Here is a 22,513-nt window from a genome sequence, read left to right as displayed (position 1 = left end):
CTTGAATTAAATGACTAAAATTAACTTGAATATTTAGGATAAAATATGTCTAAGGAACATGAATTTACTTAATTTGATTTTTTCAAAATATTCTATGCTCTTTCTGAATATGACCATTTTGATAAATGATTCTTAAATAATTGAAAAATGTAGTCCTCTTTCCACCCGAGAGTCAACTTTTCCCCTTTAGCATTATTGGTCTCTACCAAAACTACTCTTGGTTTTTCATCCACTCATGGAGTTATATTTTCTGCCAATGGTAAAAATGAAACCAAATCAGATCAATATGTATAATTTGGTCATTCCAAAATCGGACTGCCAATATGGTAGCCTTCAGATGCTTACAGGGTCTAGCAAAGAGACAGGAGTCTCCATGCTGGGCCTGTGGGAGCCAAAGTGACCAGGAGCAGAAATGATGAATAAAGCAGAGGAGACTGGTCAGGAAAGAGTGAAGGGAGTAGGTGTGCAGACACCAGCAGAGGACCAAGAGGAGATCAGTCACTAGAGCTGTCTCAGTTGCAGAATTCTCTTATTCTAGTTTCTGGCCATGTGTTTCCTTAAAATAACCCCCATATCTTTATGACATCCATACAATCTACGTATGGTACATTATATGCTATGTTTATTGTTTATATACCTTTTTGTGAACCTCCTGTCCCCCAGCACCTCTGTTTTTTCCAAAATGGTTTTATGAGTAGAGTTCTGTATTTATTTCCACCGTTTGTATCATTTTAACAACCATTTTTCTATTGATGGGAATTTAGGTTTCTAGGTTTTAGCATTACAAATAATGCTGCAGTGACTAACTTTGTGCCTATTTCATTTCATATTTGTATTATTATTTCAGTAGAAGAGAGTAACACAGCTGAGACTGCTGAATCATAAGGTATCTATATTCAGATACAATTAAATTATCCTTCCAAAAGCTCATACTAATTTACTGTCTCACTAACAGTGCATGAGGGTGAGAGTGCATCTCACACTCTCACCATCATTACAAGGCATCATATTTTTCATGTTTGATATCTGAGCCCCCAGTCTCTTCCAGACCCTTCTCTGTCACATATTCTGAGCCTGACTTCCCTCCCTGCCCCCAACCACACTCTAAGCAAAAAGTAATTAGATGAGCACTTAAGGTGCGTCTCTGTTACGAACTTGAAAAGGTCATCTTTGAAACCAGAAAAGTATCCAAGGCCCTAGAACACAGCTCTAGAGCACAGTGGTAGAATTATAGACAGCGACGCTGACTATGCTTGGCCCCCCTTACGTACACCCAGATTTAGTTCTGAGACTGCCCCTGCCTGTGCTCCTCCTGCCCCTGTCAAAGGTCTTCTAACCGGCATATTCCCCCATAGGGGATCAGGAATAAAGCACCAACAGCTATTCTCCACGAAAGAGAATGCCTGGTCAACTTAATTTACAACAATCTTCTTCTCAGTTTCCTTTTATTACTGTTTAGGCTATAGCTTGCATTTTTAAAATACACACAGTCTCCAGTTCTTTTTGGAATGAGGCAGGGTGCAAATAAGCAACGAACACATAAACCAGGCGAAGTAAGGGAACCTGCAGCAGATTCTGCTTTCCACATGTGCTTCTCCACTTGATGTGCCATGAGTATCCAGCACAGCTTCCCTCTCGTGTAACTGAGACTTGTCCCACTTCTTCTAGACTCTGGAGAGCAAACTGCAAATCTGCAGCTGACACAGCAGCGGGGATACCTGCACTCGCAGAAGGATGGCAAACAGCGGGAGTCAAAAATTCACAAACCTATGGCCACCCTTAACATAAATGAAATGTATTTTATCACTTGTAAACCAACAGTCCTCCTCCAAATATGGAAAAAATGAAATTTGCATATTACTTAGGCAACAAATTTATATATTTCTGAGAAACAAAAATTACATGAGTAATGTACCTCAGACATTGAGCCTTGGCTCAAATACTTTTTTAAAAAAAAATCAGTTAACTTTATAGATAACCAGTAAGCTATGGATGTAAAAGAGAAACAAACTTTTGGGAATTTAACCTGGTATATCTGGTGAGGTGATGAAGAAAATGTGAAAATGTCATTTTTCTGAACAATTTAGTTTTACATTACTGATATAATCTCAGCTCTATAAATTACATAGAGAAATAATATTAAAAAGAAATACACCAAAATGTTTATGATGGTTGTCTAGATCAGTACAGTCCAACTGATACATAGATCAAAGTTATGAACTTTTTTCATATACCTTTGAGAATATGTCCGTAAGCGTGAATGTCAAAGCTGCCACTTAGAGGTGAAGATGCTGCTTGAACTCTTTGAATACGAATCTTTGACTCCCCCGGCCAATTATTTCCTCTGTAAACAGACTCATTCTCTGTCTCGTTTGTGATTGTCTAGTTTCCAAAATAAATATTGATAAAATGATTAAACATAACAATGGCTAACCGGATTTCTATTTCACCGGCATACAATCCTGTGACATGACATAAATGAGCCTCAGGTATTCAGGACTCCTCAGAACATTAAGGAGAGTCACATAAATCAACACAGGCCATACCTATATAGCTGTGATAATGAGGCCCAAGTCAACTCAGTCATCTGTGCAGCAATCAGCTGGAACCACAGTAATACCTCATTAATTCAGAGTGTACCTACCATCGCTCAAGGAACAAATATTTATTGAGCAGGCATTCTGTTCAAGGTACAATGTTAATCACAATGGGAAGGCAAAGAAACATGAGATACGGTCTTGGCTATCAAAAAATTAAACAGCTTTTTGGAGAAATAACATTCAGAAGCTTGAAAACTTAACTAACAATAAAAGGAAGTATATGATCAATACAGTGACTGATCCAGACTCAGGAAATACCTGTCTAATGTTGAGTGTCAGTCAACTGACAGAAGAAACATGTGCAATAAAAATTCATAGATTGTAACTCTAAGAGTGAAGATGATATTCTCCTGCTTCTGATCCCTGCTAATTTTGTGGAATTTAAAATTATAAGCTCTAGGGGACTTCCCTGGTGGTCCAGCAGTTAAGACTCCACGCTCTCAATGCAGGGGGCCTGGGTTTGATCCCTAGTCAGGAGACTAGATACCACATGCCCAATGAAAGATCCTGCACGCGGCAACAAAGATCCCACGTGCAGCAACTAAGACCGGGTGCAGCAAATAAGTAAATATTTTTAATAAATAAATTAAATAAATAAATAAAATAAAATAAAATTATAAGCTCTATTGCCCACATAAAGGAGTGAACGTAAGTGCCAAAAGACATATGCAAGAATGTTCAGAGCAGCTTTATTTACAATAACCCCAAACTGGAAATAGTGCAAAAGCCCATCAATAGAAAGGATAAATGGTTGTATATTAATACCATGGAATATTGTACAGCAATGAAAAAGAACGAACTATAGCTAGCTATATGCAACAGCATGAATCTCACATTATCAAATAAAAGAAGATGCAAAAGAGTACATACTGTATTATTCATTGATATGAAGAGTAAAAACAGGGACTTCCCTGGTGGTCCAGTGGTAAAGAATCCACCTTCCAATGCAGGGGATGCGGGTTCCATCCCAGTCGGGGAACTAGGATCCCACATGACACGGGGCAACTAAGCCCACACGCCACAACCATTGAGCTCGTGCGCTTCAAAGAGAAAGCCCACGAGCTGCAAACTACAGAGCTCACGTGCCCTGGAGCCCTTGCGCCACAACTAGAGAGAAATCCGCGCACCGAAACTAGAGAGAAGCCTGAGTGCCACAATGAAGAGACCTCGGGCTGTAACAAAAGATCCTGCTTGCCTCAACAAAGATCCGGCGTGCTGCAACTAAGACCCAATGCAGCCAAAAAAATAAGGGAAATAAATAAATAAATAAATATTTTACTATTTAATAAATATTTTTTAATATTTATTTTTTAAGAAAGAGTAAAAACAAGCAAAACTAATTGATGGTAGTAGAAGTCAAAATAGTGGTTATCTAAGGGTGTGGGGTAAGTAATCTAATGACAAGGAAAAGGCATAAAGAAAGCTTTCGGGGGGGTGGTCTAATGATTTTCTTTATCTGGGTAGTGATTACATGAGTGCATTTACTTTGTAAAAATTCACGGACTTCAGCAAGATTGCAGGATACAAGATCAATACACAAAAACCAATCACATTTTTATGTATAAATAACAAGCATGCAGAAACTGAAATTAATACAAGACCCATTACAATGGCTTCAAAGAAAATGAAATACTTAAATATAAATCTAACAAAATGTACTGAATCTGACCTGAAATTGCAAAATTGCAAAATGTAATCAAAGGAGACCAAAATACGTTGGACAAAAAAAAAGCAAAGAAGACCTAAATAAATGGAGAGACATACTGTGTTCATAGATTGGAAGACCCAACATGGTAAAGGTGTCAATTCTCTCTATAGGTTTATATGCAATCTATAGGTTTAAATGCAATTCTTATCAAATTGCCAGCAAGATTTTTGTAGACATAAACAAGCCTATTTCAAAATTTATATGGAAAGACACAGGACCTAGAATAGCTAAAACAATTTTTCACAAGAAGAGTAAAGTGAGAGGAATCACTCTTCCCAATGTTAAGGCTCACTACATAGCTACAGTGATCAGAAGGGTGTGGTATTGGTGGAAGGATGGACACATACAGCAATGGGACAGAAAACAGAATCCAGAAATATAGCCACACAAATATGCCCAACTGACATTTGATAAAGGTACAAAAGTAATTCAACAGAGGAAGGATAGTTTTTTCAATAAATGGTGCCAGAGCAACTGGAGGGATAGGCAAACAAATGAACCTGGACCTAAAACTTCACATCTTATACAAAAGTTAACTCAGAATGGATCATGGCCTTAAATGTAAAATGTATAACTATAAAACTTTCAGGACAAAAACAGAAAAATATTCAGGATTTAGGGATAAGAGTAGAGTTCTTTGACTTGAAACCAAAAGCACCATTCATAAAAGGAAAAACTTGATAAACTGGATCTCATTAAGAGTGTTGTTCTATGAAAGACCTTATGAAGATGATGAAAAGGCAAGGTACAGACTGGGAGAAAATATATGCAAACCACATACCTGACAAAGGACTTATATCTAGGATATATAAAGAGCTTTAAAAACTCAACAATAGGAAAATAGTCCAATTAGAAAATGGGCAAAAGGCATGAACAGGTATCACAGAAGAGGATATATGGGCTAACCATTAGGAAATGCAAATTAACACCAAAATCAGCTAACAGTATATACCCCATCAGAATGGCTAGAATAAAAAATAGTGATAATGCCAAATGCTGGCAAATTTGTGCAGACACTGGATCACTCATACATTGCTGGTGGGAATGTAAAATGGTGCAGCCACTTTGGTAAAGAGTACGATAGTTTCTTACAAAACTGTACATGTGCTTACCATATGAACCCATAATTACACTGATGGGCAATTAACCCAGAAAATGAAAACTTACATCACATGGAAACCTATAGATAAATGTTCATAGCAGCTTTATTCATAACACCCAAAACCTGGAAACAACTCAGATGTCCTTCAAGGGGTAAGTGGTTAATAGACTATGGTGCCTCCATCCCATTAAATGTTACTCAGTAACAAAAATGAACAAATTATTGATACACACAACAACTTGGAGGGGTCTCAAGGGAATTATGCTGAGTGAAAAAATCCAATCTCAAAAGGCTAAATACTAGTATGATTATATAAAGTCTGATTCCTTTTCCACAACATTGTTAAATACCAAAATTATAGAGACATTAGTGGTTGCCAGACATAAGACTGTGCAGAAGGGAGGCAGGTGGGTGTGGCTACATAAAAGGGTATCATGAGGGATCCTTGTGATGGAACTGTTCTGTGGTGGTCAGCTGAATCTACACATGCAATAAAAATTGTACAGAACTACACATACGCAGGCACACACAAATGAAAGCATGTAGAACTGGTAACATCTGAATAAGTTTGGTAAATTGTATCAATGTCAATTTTCTGGCTGTGCTATTATGCTATAGTTATAAATGTTACCATTGGGGGATAATGGGTGAAGGGTATGGGAATATTTATGTATTATTTCTTACAACTGCACATAAATCTACAATTATCTCAAAGTTACAGTTTTTAAAACAATTCATTAATCTGGACATTTAACATATGTGCACATACGTTATTAGATTTTGTTAGAGAGCTAAGAGAATGAAAAACATTTACAAGACATTTATCTTGAATGTACTAAGACTAAAACATTGGGCCTGGATGGGGTAAAAGCAATTTTCGTGGAACACTTATAGTTTTTCAGTCTTTTTAATCATAAAACTGTTAACACAAAGTTCTCTGTGAGACTCAAATTATAATATTTAATTATTATTTAAACTTTAATCTTGAACTTATTATACTTGGTTTTGGTTTGTTGTAGGAAATTACATTAACTAATTGTATATTTTTATAAAAAATTAAATGTAAGAATACTCCTCATAATTGTAACATTTAATACAGATCTTATACCCAAACAGTACAAAATACTGTCCAGATCCTTTTGGAATTATGGAAAACCATCTCTTTCCCCTTGTATCAATTTTGATACAAATAAAAAATAAATGGTGTTTATAACAGAAACAATTGTAAAACATATGCAGAATCTCAAATTTTCTTTCAATAATCTCTGTTCAAAGATCTTTATTGGGAGAGCCCACAAATTTTTCTTTTACCTCAACAGAGAAAACTCTACTTAAATCTGACTAGCTGATTCTTAAGGCTATTTCCTCCTGCTTTTTTCCCCATCGATATATTTCGTTAAAAAATTTTTAATGTTTAAAGTGAATTTTCATGCTCAAGTTCAACAAGCCTCTAAATCTTCATTTTATCCTTAGATTAACTGCCTTGTTCTATTAAAAGATATCTAATCTGTGTGTCAGTTCTTCACAAAAAAAAAATGTTTTAAGTTTACTAGGTCAAGGCTAATGTTTCATAAGTTGAAAATAGCTACTCATAAAATTCTAAGCTTACCTGCCCAAAGCTCACAGCCATCATGGGTATATTATAACTGCAATTACATGATGTCATGGTGACAGAATATTGGTTGGTTATACTTGATCCATTAATTTTGGTCTGATTCACCTGGAAGTGCTTTAAAAATATTCCTTTATTTGCTAATGCTGGAAGTCTTCTCTTTGGCATTTCTAAAGAACATAAATAAACAAAGTAAATGGGAGAAAAAATTGCACAGCTTGTGCTGCTAAAAAGAAGAGCATCAAATAATATCCATGTGTCATGGAATAAGCTGTTTAAAATCAAATTTTAGAAAGAAGGCCTTAAGGAAAGTAGTTTGTGAAGCTTGGCAAACCTTCACTTCTAGAATATAAAGCTTTAAAGTCTTTTGATATATGAGCCTCACTGGGTAAAACAAAATACTGAAAAGCCACCAAGCTCTGGGTTCTATGCAGCCTTCTGCGGGCCAGTTAGTTTTACTCTGTTGTAGGTCCCTGAACGTGGTGCTCACTAGGACGTGTGTTCCATGAGGGCAGGACCAGGACTGCCTGGTCCTCTGCTCTTTCTTTGGTACTAGACACATTGCCTGCCACATGGTAGGTGCTAAATGAATGTTGCTTAAGGAACCACAACCTTTATCTCAGCACAAATCAGCTGTCTTATGTGCTCCACCAATCACAATGTAGGTCTGGTGATAGTGGATTCAAAAAGAGTGACTCAAAAGTACAGTAACATTTAGTTTTTAGCTAGTTGAATCATGACCTTGCACTTGAATACTGTTCCAAAGGAAAGGATTCCAAAACTCCTCTGAAATATGGTAATAGTCACTTATTAAGGTGACTGTTTGGAGTTAGGCTGATTTTTAAAAAGATTGCAGTTTAAGTTTTATTATTTTATTAGCATATCTCACATATATGAGTCTATTAACATAACTAGAAAAAAATACTAGAACTATGAGAAATAAAGTTTTCATTTACAGTTTTACTAATTATCACAATAAAGTCCATGGAAAGTTTCAGCTCATTCTTACTAGACAGACGTCAATGTCAATAGTTGCCTTTCAGGTACAGATCTCTATCTTGGTAGTTGATTTCTCAAAAATCAAACAAGGCCAAATTAGAATGTTTGCCACAGTTTACCTGTAAACAGAATCCAGGACTATAAAACTAATTCCTGTTTTAATGACAAAGTTTACATTAAGGATGTATTTATCTTTAGAATAATCACCTGGTCCTATTCATTAAAAAAATATATGATTTAAACCACAGTATCATTGAGATGAAAGAATGACAATATTTAGAGATTAATGTTTCTATCTAACCTACAGAATATAAATAACATCCACAATAAGATTTTAGTACAAAGTAGGTTTAGAAGGTTTAGGTTTGGGCTTCCCTGGTGGCGCAGTGGTTAAGAATCTGCCTGCCAATGCAGGGGACACGGGCTCGAGCCCTGGTCTGGGAAGATCCCACATGCCGCAGAGCGGCTAGGCCCGTGAGCCACGACTACTGAGCCTGCGCGTCTGGAGCCCGTGCTCCGCAACGAGAGGCCGCGACAGTGATGAGGCCCGCGCACCGCGATGAAGAGTGGTCCCCGCTCGCCGGAACTGGAGAAAGCCCTCGCACAGAAACGAAGACCCAACACACCCAAAAATAAATAAATAAATAAATAAATTTATAAAAAAAAAAAAAGAAGGTTTAGGTTTTAGATATGAAATGATACAATATACCATCCAATGCTGCAATTGTAGATGTCTGTCCAATGTATACAATATCCACATAGAAAGACTGTGATTCTGATGCTTTCTGCAAACTAATCCTCTGAAGAGAAAAACTGGTCCCAGTGTATTTGGTTTGTATGAGATCCAGAAGGTCTATACAAGTGTAGGTCCAGCTGAAATACGGTTGTTTAATTAGGTGTATAGATCAGTTATAATGTTCAATGTAAACAAATACATTATAAAAAGCATTAAAATCTTAAACAGTAAAAGTTTTTCTTTTCCCACAAGAAGACCATAAGCAAGCTTTATTAGCACAAAAAAATAGCCACAAGGGACAGCAAGCAGAAACTTTACATTGGCAGTGAAAGGTTTAATGTTGCATCCAAAAGATAGGTTTTCTTTTATTTGTAACCTTGGCAGCAGACATAGGAATGTAAAATAACATTCTGTAGTGACAGGTAAGTAAACTAAGGAGCATGCACCTTGGTGGAAAGCATATAGAAACAAGACACAAGAATGAAGCAAACCATTTTAGTGGTGCCAGGGACAGAGCAGCAATTTCAATCCAATACTAAGAAGTAAAACTGGAGCTTGATAATACTTCTGGAAGAGCTCAGTGGAGTTGCATTGTCCCCTATAACTAAGGGACAAAAGGTGCTAAAGTGATTTATAGATACAAATGGTTGCAGAGTGCCTTCTAAACATATAATTTAGATTCAGAGTTTCCATTAAATATTAACTGCATTGGAATCTCATAAATTACATAAGCAATTTGGTTACAAGAGTTTGCAATAAAGAGATAAATACTGCCATTCAAATAACTAAATACAGTTCAACAATAATCTTTGCATCAGCTACCACTGTACTGATTAACTGACTAGTTTGGGCACCTTCTATTCTCATTTTGAAACTTCATGGTTTACAAACTCATCATGGGATCCACCTCTAGTGCATCAAAGCTTAGACTGACATCATTTTAGAAAATTATATGCAGAACTACATTAAGTTAAAGTGCTCCTTAAATTAAAAAAGTATTTTGGGCCTCTAAGTAGACTTCTACTACTAATTATATGATTCTGAAGTTCTAGAAACTACTTAGAAAAAATGGTACACTAAGCAGGACCCTTTATAAGAGAAATGGCGACTACAAATGATATAAAAACTTAAACAGCACATAGTGCTTTTGTGGCTAGATAATTCCATTTTCCAAAGGAAAACCAGATTTTACTTCTGGGATTTTGAAGCTTGATTTACAGCTACAAACATCACTGGTTTTGGAGGGTTACAGAACAATGCTTGAGAAAAAATGGCACTTTTTGACACTAACAATGTACTGAAAATAAACTAATGCTAACACACCTAATTGATCTAAGTAGACTGTCTGACCTACATAAAAGCAGGTCTAGAAATACCAGCTAGGAGCAGGAGAGTTTACGTCGCCTTGATTGGTAATAGTTTTTAATCAGAGAACCACCCTCTTTTAAAAATCATGATATTCTTGTTGAAAGATCTTGTAGCATTTAGGGTAAAGGAAGCCCATCAGTTCCATCAAGTGTAGGGCATCTTCAGATTACGGCACAGCAGAAAAACTGCAGGCTAAAGGAAGGACCTACTTAGTGATATGATAAGTGATGGTTTGACTAACATGGAAGAATTGAGATCTGTAAAATCTTCCAAAATCCTGTTGCAATAGAAGAATGAAATGCATACAGGTGGTGGTGATCAAAATTAAAATTGTGATTCCATAGTTCAATTTGGGCATGTAGGGATGTCCCTTCAAGAAGGACTTTAGCTTCATAATGATCCATCACGGGATTACCCGATTTGAATCAAACTGGGTATGAGGCAGTGGGATATGTTCATTCTGTGCATAGACTTTCCATGCTCCTTGCCTATTAACATGGAGAGGACTGTCTTGACCCCTGGCATTGTTTCTTCCTATGTGATGGCCAACAGAGAGTAGTTGTGGCCTCTTCTGAGTCAACAATTACCCTAGGGAATTGCAGAATTGTTCCCACTCACTTCATTCATTCCAGGAGCTAACTTCGATCCCATTTTATATATTGGATTAAACTGTGCAATAGCCTCAAAAGATCTATTTATGCATGGGGAGGGGGAATCAACACTTTCTTCACTACTCCTCTGTCTCTTTCTGTCTCTGTCTCTGCTTCTCTCTCTTTCTGCCTATCTTCCTCTTCATCTTCTGTGGAAAACAAAGATGGATCAAATGTATAAAACACGCCCAAAGTGCAAACACAGGAGCCATACGCTGTTTAATCAGATGCCACTGGAGGGTGAAATCTGAACTGTCAGGAAAAGGACATTCTTTTAAAGCATTAATTCAGGAAGATTACTTTTCTTTCATTGGCGGTGGGTGGGGAATCGGTTTTGACTCCTTGTTTTAAGTTTTTGTTAGAAAACAAAACCCAAGGATGTCCTGCAACTTTCTCAGAGAACAGCTTCTTATAGTTCGTGCAAACACTGTCCACTTCATACACAGAGCTCACTCAGCTCTCTGTCCTTTGAAGTCCACTTCAAGTTTACCAAACTTCAGTATCTGATGAACTTTCTGTCTCTGTATGTAAAAAATTTTTCTTTCTTTACATCCTGTGGAAGCATGTCTAGATCTTATTCGTGGGGTAAAACACAAATAAGTATCTTTTAATGCTTATTCCAACAATCTAAGGAATATTCAGTGGGAGAATTTTCACGTGTCCTGAAGAATTCTTTGAAAGGCTCTTCTTAAATATATTCTCTTTGACAAACATCTCTTGGGTGTCTACATTTTCACCATGGCTACCTACCTCATGGTTAGACATTCTGACACCTAAATTTAAAATCAGCTCCCAGTTGCCCTCACTTTATCAACTGATCAGAAAATCTGAAGGGCATTAGGGCCATATGCTCAGGATATGATGCCAGAGGGGTATGCATCAAATTCAATATTTTATTTTGAAAACTGAAGACTATAACTTCCCTTCTTCCCTTAACAAAAGGTCATTCCACCTCTTCAGGGAGAAAGCCATAAGCACTAGCAAAACTTCTTTAAAAATTTCAGGTTAAAAAGCTGGGCTGGGGGCACAGGAGGTATCTAAGGATACCCATGTCCAGGTCCCACAGTTCCAACAGGCTCTGTGTGCTCCCACCCACCTGTCTGTTCCATCGCCTGTCACTGCTTCTGTCACTGACCCAGTGGGCACATCTTGTTTTCTCCTGATGGAATTCAGGGACCTAGCTCCAAGGGAGCATCTACAGGCCCCAACTCTGGTTGTCTCCCCACTTTACCCCTTTCCCCCAACTCATGAGGGATCCATCTAAAAAGTTGTTTAAACCTTTAACAAATAAGATTCCCTTTATAGTCCAACATATTTCTATGAGTTTTGGAGTATACACATTTCTAAAGGTATGGAATGAAAGCTGGTCCCTGCATTTTGAAAATATAGTGTTGGGATGATCAAGAAAGCAGGAAGCTTGAAATTGCGGAGTTGGAAGTAGTTTCTTCATCCAGAAGCGAACTCCCCGATCAACACCACCTTTTCAGGAATTCCCTGGTGGTCTAGTGGTTAGGACTCACGCTTCCACTGCAGAGAGCATGGGTTCGATCCCTGGTTGGGGAACTAAGATCCCACAAGCCGTGCAGTGCAGCCAGAAAAGAAAAAAACTGCCTCTTCTTTCCATCTAGTTATTCTAATCTCCCTCATCATCTTACCCGTTATTTCTTATCTTTGTTTTGTTTTGTTTATGGTTATCATTTGGTTCTATTTCTAACTTTGGATCATTTTCTCTTCCCTTCTGTCTGAATAGTTAAGCCGAGGCACTGACTCTGCCTCACACTTGCTCCACACACGGCAGTTCTGAGTGTTTATAATCCCACTCCTATGATGAGAATAGAATAGTCCTCTCTATATATTACAGAATGACAGCAACTTAAATGATATGTATTAAAGTACAATGAAAACTATATAGATTGATACAGGATAGAGAAGATTTTTTATGTAGCTATGACAGAAAAAAAAACACAAAAGAAACATATTAGAAATATTTTTGAAGACATGGAAATCATACCATGGGTATTTTATGACATAAACTTTACATGAAAAAAAACCTTCTAAAATTGTGGAGAGGAAATGTTCTATATCTTTACTGGGGTAATGATTACATAACTGTATACATTTGTCACACTTACTGAATTATGCACTTAGAGTAAATTATGACATTATGTAAATTACACTTCAATAAGCATGACTTTAAAATTTATGAGGAATACTTTTTGAAATAGAAAAGTTGTATGTGTGTGTATGTGTCGTCATTGTTTTATTGTAAGTAAAATTTTTGTGGGTATTGTATATGAAAATTCAAAGTCAAGATTGACAAATTTCATAAGATATAATAATTAATGAAAACTAAAAATCATTTTGCAGAACTAAATTGTGCTTGAGGTTATGACAATCATAGTCATTAAACAGCTTTCTCTAGACTCATTTAGTTTCTCGCCTTATATTCCTCTATCTGCATTTTTATGTGTCTAACTTTTGGCAACCAAACCAAGTATTTAAGAATATCTTTTCTTCCTTAACTTTGGTATGTTCATCAAAATATTTTATTTTCTCCATTTACACATTCATTTTGTTTTTCAGTGATCAAAGTCTAATGACAATCTTGCGCTAAGGCAGTTTCTTTCTACCTTCCTTCAGTAACTAGAAACATTATTAGATTTAATAATATATAATTTAAATTCTAAAGTTTACCACTGTTTTGTCTTTTAAATGGTCATGGGTGATGATGACACTAGACCACTTTTTATTTTCATAATCTATAGATTTATTTTTGGCACAACTGTCTCTGTTAGGAAGCTTATGTAGAAGGCAGAAAAAATTGCAGTTAGATCCATGGTGCACACAATTTCTCAAAAACAAACAAACAAACAAAGTTTACCTTCATAGTTTACATATCATAATTTAAAAATTTCAAATTCATAGTGTAACTTACTTGTTTCCATACGCAAAGTTATATGTAAATTGTGTATCAGTGCTTCTAGTAATCTTGCTTGTGTCTTGATATTGAAATTTTAGACCAATATAATTTGCCAAGAATCCTTTGTATGCTAAACATAACTACACAGAAAATATTAAAAAAAAATCAGTAACAATACCTTACCATTAAATTGTTTTGTAGCAATTCAAATGAATTCAATCCAATCCAATAAATATCTACTGAGCATTTTTTATACAAAATGTATCAGAACACAGAGGAAGGAATGATTAATTTCAGACAATGAGATCCAGAAGAATTGGGGAAGATTTTATAGAAGAGGAAGGAGATGATGTGACCTCACAATTAATGATTAATTCTTTTATTGTTTTCTTAGATATGATTTCCTTAAAAAAATGGAAATAATTCACTCCCTCTAGTCATGGAGCTATATAAGGATTAAGGCCAGTTCTAACTAAACTCTTCAATGAATTTAAAACTCCATTACACATAGAGAAGACAGAGAAACATTCAGGTAGATTAACTAGGATGTGAATGCAGCTGAACATTTAGAGATGGACATGTCACCACACAATAGTTATTAAATACTAATTTTAATGCTCTACAACTCCCTAAAAATGCCAGATATATATAGAACTTAGAACTTTAGAACATGTGTTACAAGTTGAGAATTTTAAAACAAGAGACAGGGTAAATCTATGATTGCTAGTCTTAGATACCTATCCTAAAACTGCCATCTCCTCTGCTCGTGATCTTCCTTTACTTTTCCATGATTGGATGCCCAAGATCACTCTATGACGGCTATCTATTTTTGTTTCTTCTTAATTAATGAAGGAATAATGAGGAGATTATATATTTTAAATTGTTTTAGTATTTACATTTGTGTGCAAATAATTTTTTTTCTGAAATTATAAGATAAAGCAGAATACATGTGAACGGTACTACGTATTTTTTAAATTTCTTTTTTTGAGAATCAACAGACGAGGAAATCACAAGCACAGAATCGAAGCATGGTGCCTGTCCAACGTGATGTGACTTCACATGACAAGCAATTTTCCTTGTCTTAAAATTTCATGAAATTTTATTACCAAGGTATTTTTCAAATTTAATTAGGATATCATTTTGTTGAGCTTACCTGATTATAAGGAAATAATAAAATGTCTCCATATGGTAGTCTGTTTGGTTTAACATCTGCTGAGTCAAAAAGAACAGCTGGGTTTTTCAGGGAATAACGACCACAGTAAGCATCAGTTTCAGCTGTCTTTTGCCCTCTATTAATATGCTCCTACAGAAACAATAATATTTCAAATGAAAACATGATTTATTGCCCTGCTTTACTCCCCAACATCTTCACCTAAGTCATTCAAGTTTCAACTCAGATCCCACTGCTTCCCAAACTGCTTTAACTTGGAATGTTTTCTCTCTTCTTTTAAAGTCTAAGGCTCTCATCCTATAACACTCATTTAGATACATATTCATATAATCCCTTGTACCTGTATTTGACTATTTCCCAAGTCCTCTCTTTCCCCTTATACTATGAACTCCTTAAGGATATTTATTCACTCCTTCCACAAATGATTTTTCGTGTTCATTCCATGCCACATTTTTGCTTGTTTGTTCATTTGCTTGTTTTTTGTTTAACCTTCAGGGTTCAAATAGTGAAGAACCCTATCCCTACACACAGGAGCCTACCAGTTTGGGACAAAGGAACCAAGGATTATAAAACCAAGGCTGAAAGGAGGCATCTAACTCACATAAAAGCATCAAAAAAGATGACTCGGAGAAGTAACAAATGAATTGCCTTTAAGAATAAACAGGAGTAATTTAAAAGGAAAAGGGAGCCAAGGGGCATCAGAGAGAGGGTAAAATATGTGCAAAGAAGTGGGGACGTGAGAGAGTGGTGCTGGGAAACTCAAAGAGTCAAGCTAAAGTGTAGCCAAGAATGTGTGTTGTGATGATGATGACGATGGGAGAAGAAGTACGAAAGGAGTATAATGGAAACTACTTGTTCAATTGTCTTGGTTGCAAGTACTACATTCAGCATAGAAGAACCCAAATACATGTATATTTATTGAAACAAGTTGAAAACGTAACCCATTAAATGATTTTCCCTTTTCTTCACTAATAAATCTGTTTGCATAAAGCATGACATGATATATATTTTTAAGGACTCATTTATTTCTGGGGTATTGATCTGAATTGAATAACTAGCCTATATATTTCTTATTCCTCTGGTATTCATTTGGAAATGGTGAATATCTGGCTTCCTCAAGTCTTCAAAATAAGAATTAGGAAGTTAAGTATATTTTAAATTTATTGTACATCAAAGAAAAATCTTTGTAGTTCATCAAGAAATAATGACTAGGCGTTGTACTAACTGACCAGAAGCAAGGGAATCAATTAACTATATAACGCTCTACTACAAATGGTATTCTCTGAAGCCAATGAGGAAGAAGAATACACTCTGCATCTAAATGAAGAAAACAAACAAAAAACCCTATAGATCTCACATTTACCCATCTTGCCTACTTTCTCTTGATTAAGAAAATTCATGTGTGTTTTTACAAATGAGTCACTTTATAATGCAGGAAGATGCTAGAACAGACCTTACCAATAAACGTATGACAAAATTATACTTGCAACTTGACTTTAAATGTTAAAGGAATTAATGCTAATTCAAAAAATGACAAAATTCCAAACATTTATATGATTTCTTATCTGGTCCATTTCACAGTTCATTAAATATTCCATACCAGGTTAAAATCAGTTTCATAACCTCTGAAGTATTTCACAACAAATCCTTCTTCAAAATTTGCAATTTGTGGTGGACACTTAGCGCTAACCATTTCTTCCACTGCTGCCTGAAACTAAATTAACAATATGAGCTTTAGTAACTTCTTTATGAAGAGTTAGAACATTACTAATTTAACTACTAATTCTACTAATTAATTAAAAAAATAATTTCATAATTCCCATGTTAGCCATAATTATGAGGTCATTTCCTAAATAATTTCAAGTTAATATATGATAATTTCAGTATCCAATGACTGTTTCAAGACTTTTATTTTAGAATGACAATAGTTATATCCAACTGGCTGATCTTAGCTTATTTAGTTATTACATAAGGCAGGCATATTGGTTTAGTAGTTTTTTAAAGACAGCAATGAGGCAAACCTAAATGAATTAGCACCTAATTAAACAGATTCCAAATGGTTTTCCCAATTAATGCAAAATTAACTGGAAAAAATATATACTCCAATGCATTGTTTCTCAAAAGAAGAGCTACATATACTGTAATCTGCTACTATTATTTAAGAAATAATAATTCTGGATTATATAGGAACTGGCACACATTCATGAGGTCTGTAATTTCCATAACATATTTCTCTGATAAAGCACAGTATTTAGAATTAAGGACTTGAAATAGTGTAGGATCTTCAGTCATCAAACAAATATTAACTCAAACTCATTGTACAGGTAGTTGCTGAAATGCAGTAATTCACAAGCAAACATTCCTCATGAGCAGCTGCCCCATATGCAGATACCTGGATCCTGTTGGCACAGATCCAAGAACTCCCCTTTCACTCCCTCGGTCATTGTGATATTTCCTCCCTTCTCCACTCACTATGAGTTGGCTCCAACCCACCATGCCAAGGAGGAGATGTATTACTACTCCTTAAAATGTGTTTTTATAGAAGGCTGATGCTTAAGTGGCTTTCTGTTTAAAAAACTAACACAGAGCATACGTCAGCTTCTGATGACTGCAGCGTAAGAGGCCTAGAAGTGATCCCATCCCAATTCAGTGTGAATGTGTCCAAACTGGGTTTTCCTTTGGTTTGTTCTGTAATAGCCAGGGTGACATTGTTCCCTTCAAATACTTCATAACTGAGCAGATCGAAGTCTCCTGCAATGAAGTACCAAACAGAATTTGAAGAAGTTAATTAATTAAATACCAATATATCCATAATAGAAACTCAGATGTAACAAAACTGGTTTTATTTGGAATTGTATTATCACAAAAAAAAAGGATGAATGGAGAAGATGCAGATCCTTGAATCTGAGATTTAGCCATAGTAGAAACAGCAAAACAGCAGTGCTATATATTTAAGGTTCTGTTTTTGTAGTGTAAAAGGAAGTTTTGTAAGATAAACAAAAGTTGGCATTGGGATCATGAGGTAAAAACCAATGGGCAATAAAATATTCCAAAAATTCTTTAAGTTTTGTTCCAGTACCATCATCTTAGTATAAAGGGCTAGCCTGGGAAATTGCTATTTTCTTTAGTTACAAATAGAGTACAAAGATGAATTCCAGGAAATAGTCCCATGCCTGTGAACCTTGTTTATACAGTCTCGCTGAGAGAAATAAGGCCTTGTCCTCACATGTCTCTCTTCTTTGGGAGGATGCTTTAACAGTGGAATCCCGCTGACTTTCTCTGTTGGGTAAAGTCCTAGAATTTGCCCAGTTATGATTTTGTTACCATATTTCTTAAGGTTTCTGTTGAAGTCTTAAAATTTCTCTCTGATCTAAAAATATGTTTCTGAGAGAACAAAGATAACCATATCTTCATTTAGATAGCATTTTGACAACCTAACCTTTGGGAAATTTTTAGAACTTCAATTCATGTTAAACAAAATTCTTTACTCTCTGCTCAACAATCAAATTAACAACTTCATAAAATGAGACATAAACATTGAAGTAACACTTTACTTATATGAATTGGAAAATAATGACTGTGCAAAGAAAGCAAACACATATTCAGGGACCTATTTCATGAGCTAAATATCCCAAATACCCAAATTGGTTGCTAAACTTGGCTTTAAGACTTGAAAATGTGACACTTGAAATTGTTAAGACTTGAGGGCTTCCCTGGTGGTGCAGTGGTTAAGAATCCGTCTGCCAACGCAGGGGACACGGGTTCGAGCCTTGGTCCGGGAAGATCCCACATGCTGCAGAGCAACTGAGCCAATGTGCCACCTACTGAGCCTGCGCTCTGGAGCCCGCGAGCCACAACTGCTGAAGCCTGTGCACCTGGAGCCCGTGCTCTGCTACAGGAGAAGCCACCGCGATGAGAAGCCCATGCACCGCAACGAAGAGTAGCCCCCGCTCACCGCAACTAGAGAAAGCCCGCGCACAGCAACAAAGACCCAACGCAGCCAAAAATAAACAAATTAAATAAATAAATTTAAAAAAAAACTATAAAACTTGCAGAAGAAAAATAGGAAAAAATTAAAAGAAAAAAAATTGTAAGACTTGAAAATGTAATAAGTTAATAGCCATTACTTGAAAAGGATAAAGAGGTCAAATAATTTTGGAAAATGCTGTATTAAACACAGGTGCACTGCTTTTTTGGTTTTGTTTTTGTTTTTATTGTTGTTTTTGTTTGTTGCTCATTGCCGGAGTCCTTGGGGATTTTAATATTCTATAATGAACTCTATCAACCTTCAAGGAGAAGCTGTGGTATACAGTGTTTCCCACGGGGATTTGACCAGAGAATCCTTTTATCAAACAAGATCTAGCCAGACTAGTGTCTCCTGAGAAATACTGATTCACTTAAATTTCATTTCCAGAATTAATATCTTCACTAATTTTTGCTAAACGTAAAGTAGGCTATTATACTGATAGTGTATTTGTAGTATATAGAGTGTATATCTCATGCATTGGAGTTGTACACTCCTTGAAGTACAACTAAAATTTAAATTACAATAGAAAAAAATTAACCATTTATTTCTGTTTCTCCTGAAGGTGATCAAGGCTATGAATCCATTTACTTTCCTCTGTCATTTTATGGAGCTTTTACCTTTTTCAGTGGAGTTGCACAGGATACAAACTTGTTTCCTAGAAAAAACTTGACAGAATTGCAAAATGAAATACATGCTTACCTCTAGTTGATATAAAGGTTACCATGTAAACATAGCTCTGAGGATTTTGTGTTCTTATTACTTGAACTGTATCCGGTTTTATAGACCAGAGGTCATTCAAGGCTGATTGCAGTATGAAGTCAGAAGCATCAGCAGGTAGCCAGACTTTTCGATGAATTAACAAAAAATTAAAGTCAAATGATTAGGGGTTTTAATAAAAAAAAAAAAAGAGTTGAAATCTCTGCACTATCACAGCCAGTACTGATGTCTCATATTTGAATTTTTTAAAGTACCTATAGTCTGTACCATCAGTTATCACTTAATGAAATTACATTCTGAAATTGATTCAAGTTCAATAATATTGACTACTTAATTGGATTGTGATCTATTGAGGATAGGGCTCATATTTTATTGTTTTAATATTCCCTTCCCATAGTAACAAGCATTGTATTTGGCAAACAGCAAGCTCTCATCAATATTTACTCATTGAAACAATTAACAGAAATAGCAAAATTATTTTTTCAGGGTTTTTTATAAAATATAGAATGCAGTATCTTCATTAATGGATAAATTAGTGTCTCATAGGTCTTTGAGAAACTGTAATGTCTGTCTCTATAATGATGAACTTAATTCCTATTAACTTACACCTGTAAGTCACAGATACATAAATTCCTTATGTGTGTTTAGATATGCATTTATCATGATCCTTATAGAGGAAAATAATAGTATATATCTGAAAGCTGTTTTTACTGATGCCATTTTCTATCCCAGTCTGAAGAGTTTTCTTCATAATATATTTTTTTGCTTCTTTGTCTAGCATACTATTAAAACTATATTTTCTAGACAGTAGAATTTGACTAGAGCAAATACTTTTATAATTTTGTCTATACATGAAGAGTAATAAAATCTCCCTTATTATTTACAACTTACCAGTTTTTTCCATGTTATAGATTAATCTATATTGGTAAAATGAACATAAATTAGCTTCCACACATGGGCCGGTTACCATGATCTTCTGCACTTCATTGGTTGCATTAGTTGTTTCCCAGTTTTCCAATGTTATAACCTATTTCGCAATTTGAAAAAGCATCTATTTACTATATGGAAAAATACATTTTAAAAGCATCATAAGTCAGCTATTCAATGCCTCTACATTGCCCTATCTTATTGCAAATGATAAACTATTTTAATGTGTAAATCATCAAATAACAGACTCTTTGGTTTATAATTACAGATATTCCAAGGCACAATTCAGTAATTTTCCATGACTGTTTTCCCCCAAAACAGTATTTTACCTAGTAAAACTAATAACCAAATAGAGCTCCTATCTTTGAGCATTTACTTTCTACAAAGTGGATCTATAATCATAGCAAACCTGTACTTCCTCGACAATTGTCGACTGGGATTTGATCACTTGTTCTTCATTCACTGCATCTTCCGTTTGTTGTTCAGTATAGACATTTCTATACTGGTACAGTCCAACATCCACAAAAGCACTTAGTCTGTACTCCTGCAGCAAGATTTCAATGTAATATCTGGAAAATAGTGTAACTAAAGAATGTAACTTTTTCTCCAGAGCACTTGTCATGAATTTTTCTTTCAATGAATAAAATTTCAATATGATATAAAACACCTGCTTGTTAAATGATTTATATTGAAGTATCCCTGATTTTAACTATTAAAATATTAAGTTTCATAGCAGTTTGCTAAAAGAAAATGAATTATGTAAGATATCTGCATTAGAGATAAAGAGAACGATGAATTCATTCAGTTTTGTCAATAAATATTTATTGAAAAAGATACTATCCCCTATCTTCAAGGATCTTAAAACAAAATTACATTGTAGGTTATAACATAAACTTCCTGGCACAAAACAGAGGACACACAGAGGTTAAATACTTTAACGTGTGTAAGAAAATGTCAGGCAGACTTAGACATACCATATATTTTGTATCTGAGTGGTTGTATGTGTCACCGATGAAAGTTCTTACTCTAAGTTCCTTAAATATTGTCTCCACTTGTAACTTGGGAAACAACACAATGCCGCAGGAAACTTTTACTGATTAGATTGATGATGGCCCTCTAATAAGCTGGATGAGATTCACACCTTAAATTTGGAATTCTTGATTCCTGAGGCCCCTTGCCCATCACCCAAATGCCTATCCAGGATAAGGTGTTCACTAATCAGCTGTTAACAGGTGAGTGAAAAGCTACTGCTTCCCTACCTAAATCTCTGTCAATGTAACCACTGCTCCCATCGTTGGAGAGGCCAGCTAGGAGTTCCTTTAAATTGCCTCACATCATTCAACAGATACTCTTGTAAATGGAGAATAAGTATCCACAGTTCATGTAAGACTGTGAATGATGGGTATTTATTACCTCCCATCTGGCAAGGATGCTGGGGCTCTGGGTCATTTCCCCCATAGAACTGATACTGGAGGATTACATCAGGCTTTTGGCTGCCTTGAGAACCTGTTTGCCAGCTCTGTCAAATCAAGGTGGGCAATACTAATTAGGGAGCAGGATTCGGAGAAGAACCATTAAATTCTGTATCCTTACTGGCAGCTTAAAAATATTTTAAGGCACTTTCTATGTGCTAGACACTAAACTGAGCACTTCACAGACATTATTATATTTGATATTCACAAAATCCTATAAAATATATATTATTATTCTGTTTGATCATATGAATAACAGAGACTAAGAGAACTTTAAAGATTGAAAAATTATTTAAAAGTTAGTCACTGAGGTAGGATTCAAAGTAGAAAGTGGGTGACCAAAGCGATATGCACTTAGAGATAAGACTATATTATTTGAGTAAAATGAACTGGCAAGACAAGCTACCTTTGGAAAGGTCCCAGGGACCACTGTGCAATAAACCAGCATGAGTGGCCTCAATTTCAGAATACACAACCATCATTATAAGTGCCAGTGTAAATTTC

General features: G+C 35.5%; 1 protein-coding gene and 1 pseudogene across 1 annotated transcript in view; both read right to left on the bottom strand.

The window, feature by feature from the left end:
* The window catches only part of PKHD1L1 (PKHD1 like 1), a 149,501-nt gene that overhangs the window by 91,507 nt on the left and 35,481 nt on the right, over nt 1-22,513 (bottom strand). Inside the window, exons 15-25 of the mRNA XM_061171730.1 lie at nt 20,947-21,106; nt 20,502-20,637; nt 19,593-19,736; nt 17,460-17,617; nt 16,467-16,580; nt 14,849-14,998; nt 13,711-13,835; nt 8,731-8,894; nt 7,020-7,192; nt 2,235-2,382; nt 1,564-1,718 (exon numbers count right to left, since the gene is read on the bottom strand). Of these exons, the coding sequence (XP_061027713.1) occupies nt 1,564-1,718; nt 2,235-2,382; nt 7,020-7,192; nt 8,731-8,894; nt 13,711-13,835; nt 14,849-14,998; nt 16,467-16,580; nt 17,460-17,617; nt 19,593-19,736; nt 20,502-20,637; nt 20,947-21,106 (1,627 nt within the window). The remainder of the gene's footprint in view (nt 1-1,563; nt 1,719-2,234; nt 2,383-7,019; nt 7,193-8,730; nt 8,895-13,710; nt 13,836-14,848; nt 14,999-16,466; nt 16,581-17,459; nt 17,618-19,592; nt 19,737-20,501; nt 20,638-20,946; nt 21,107-22,513) is intronic.
* Nucleotides 10,209-11,530, bottom strand: LOC133077433 (suppressor of cytokine signaling 5-like; annotated as a pseudogene).

Source organism: Eubalaena glacialis, chromosome 17 (assembly GCF_028564815.1).
Source record: "Eubalaena glacialis isolate mEubGla1 chromosome 17, mEubGla1.1.hap2.+ XY, whole genome shotgun sequence".
In the NCBI taxonomy this organism is placed as follows: Eukaryota; Metazoa; Chordata; class Mammalia; order Artiodactyla; family Balaenidae; genus Eubalaena; species Eubalaena glacialis.
Note: the sequence above shows the minus strand (reverse complement) of the source record. Positions and strands in the feature narration are given on the sequence as shown.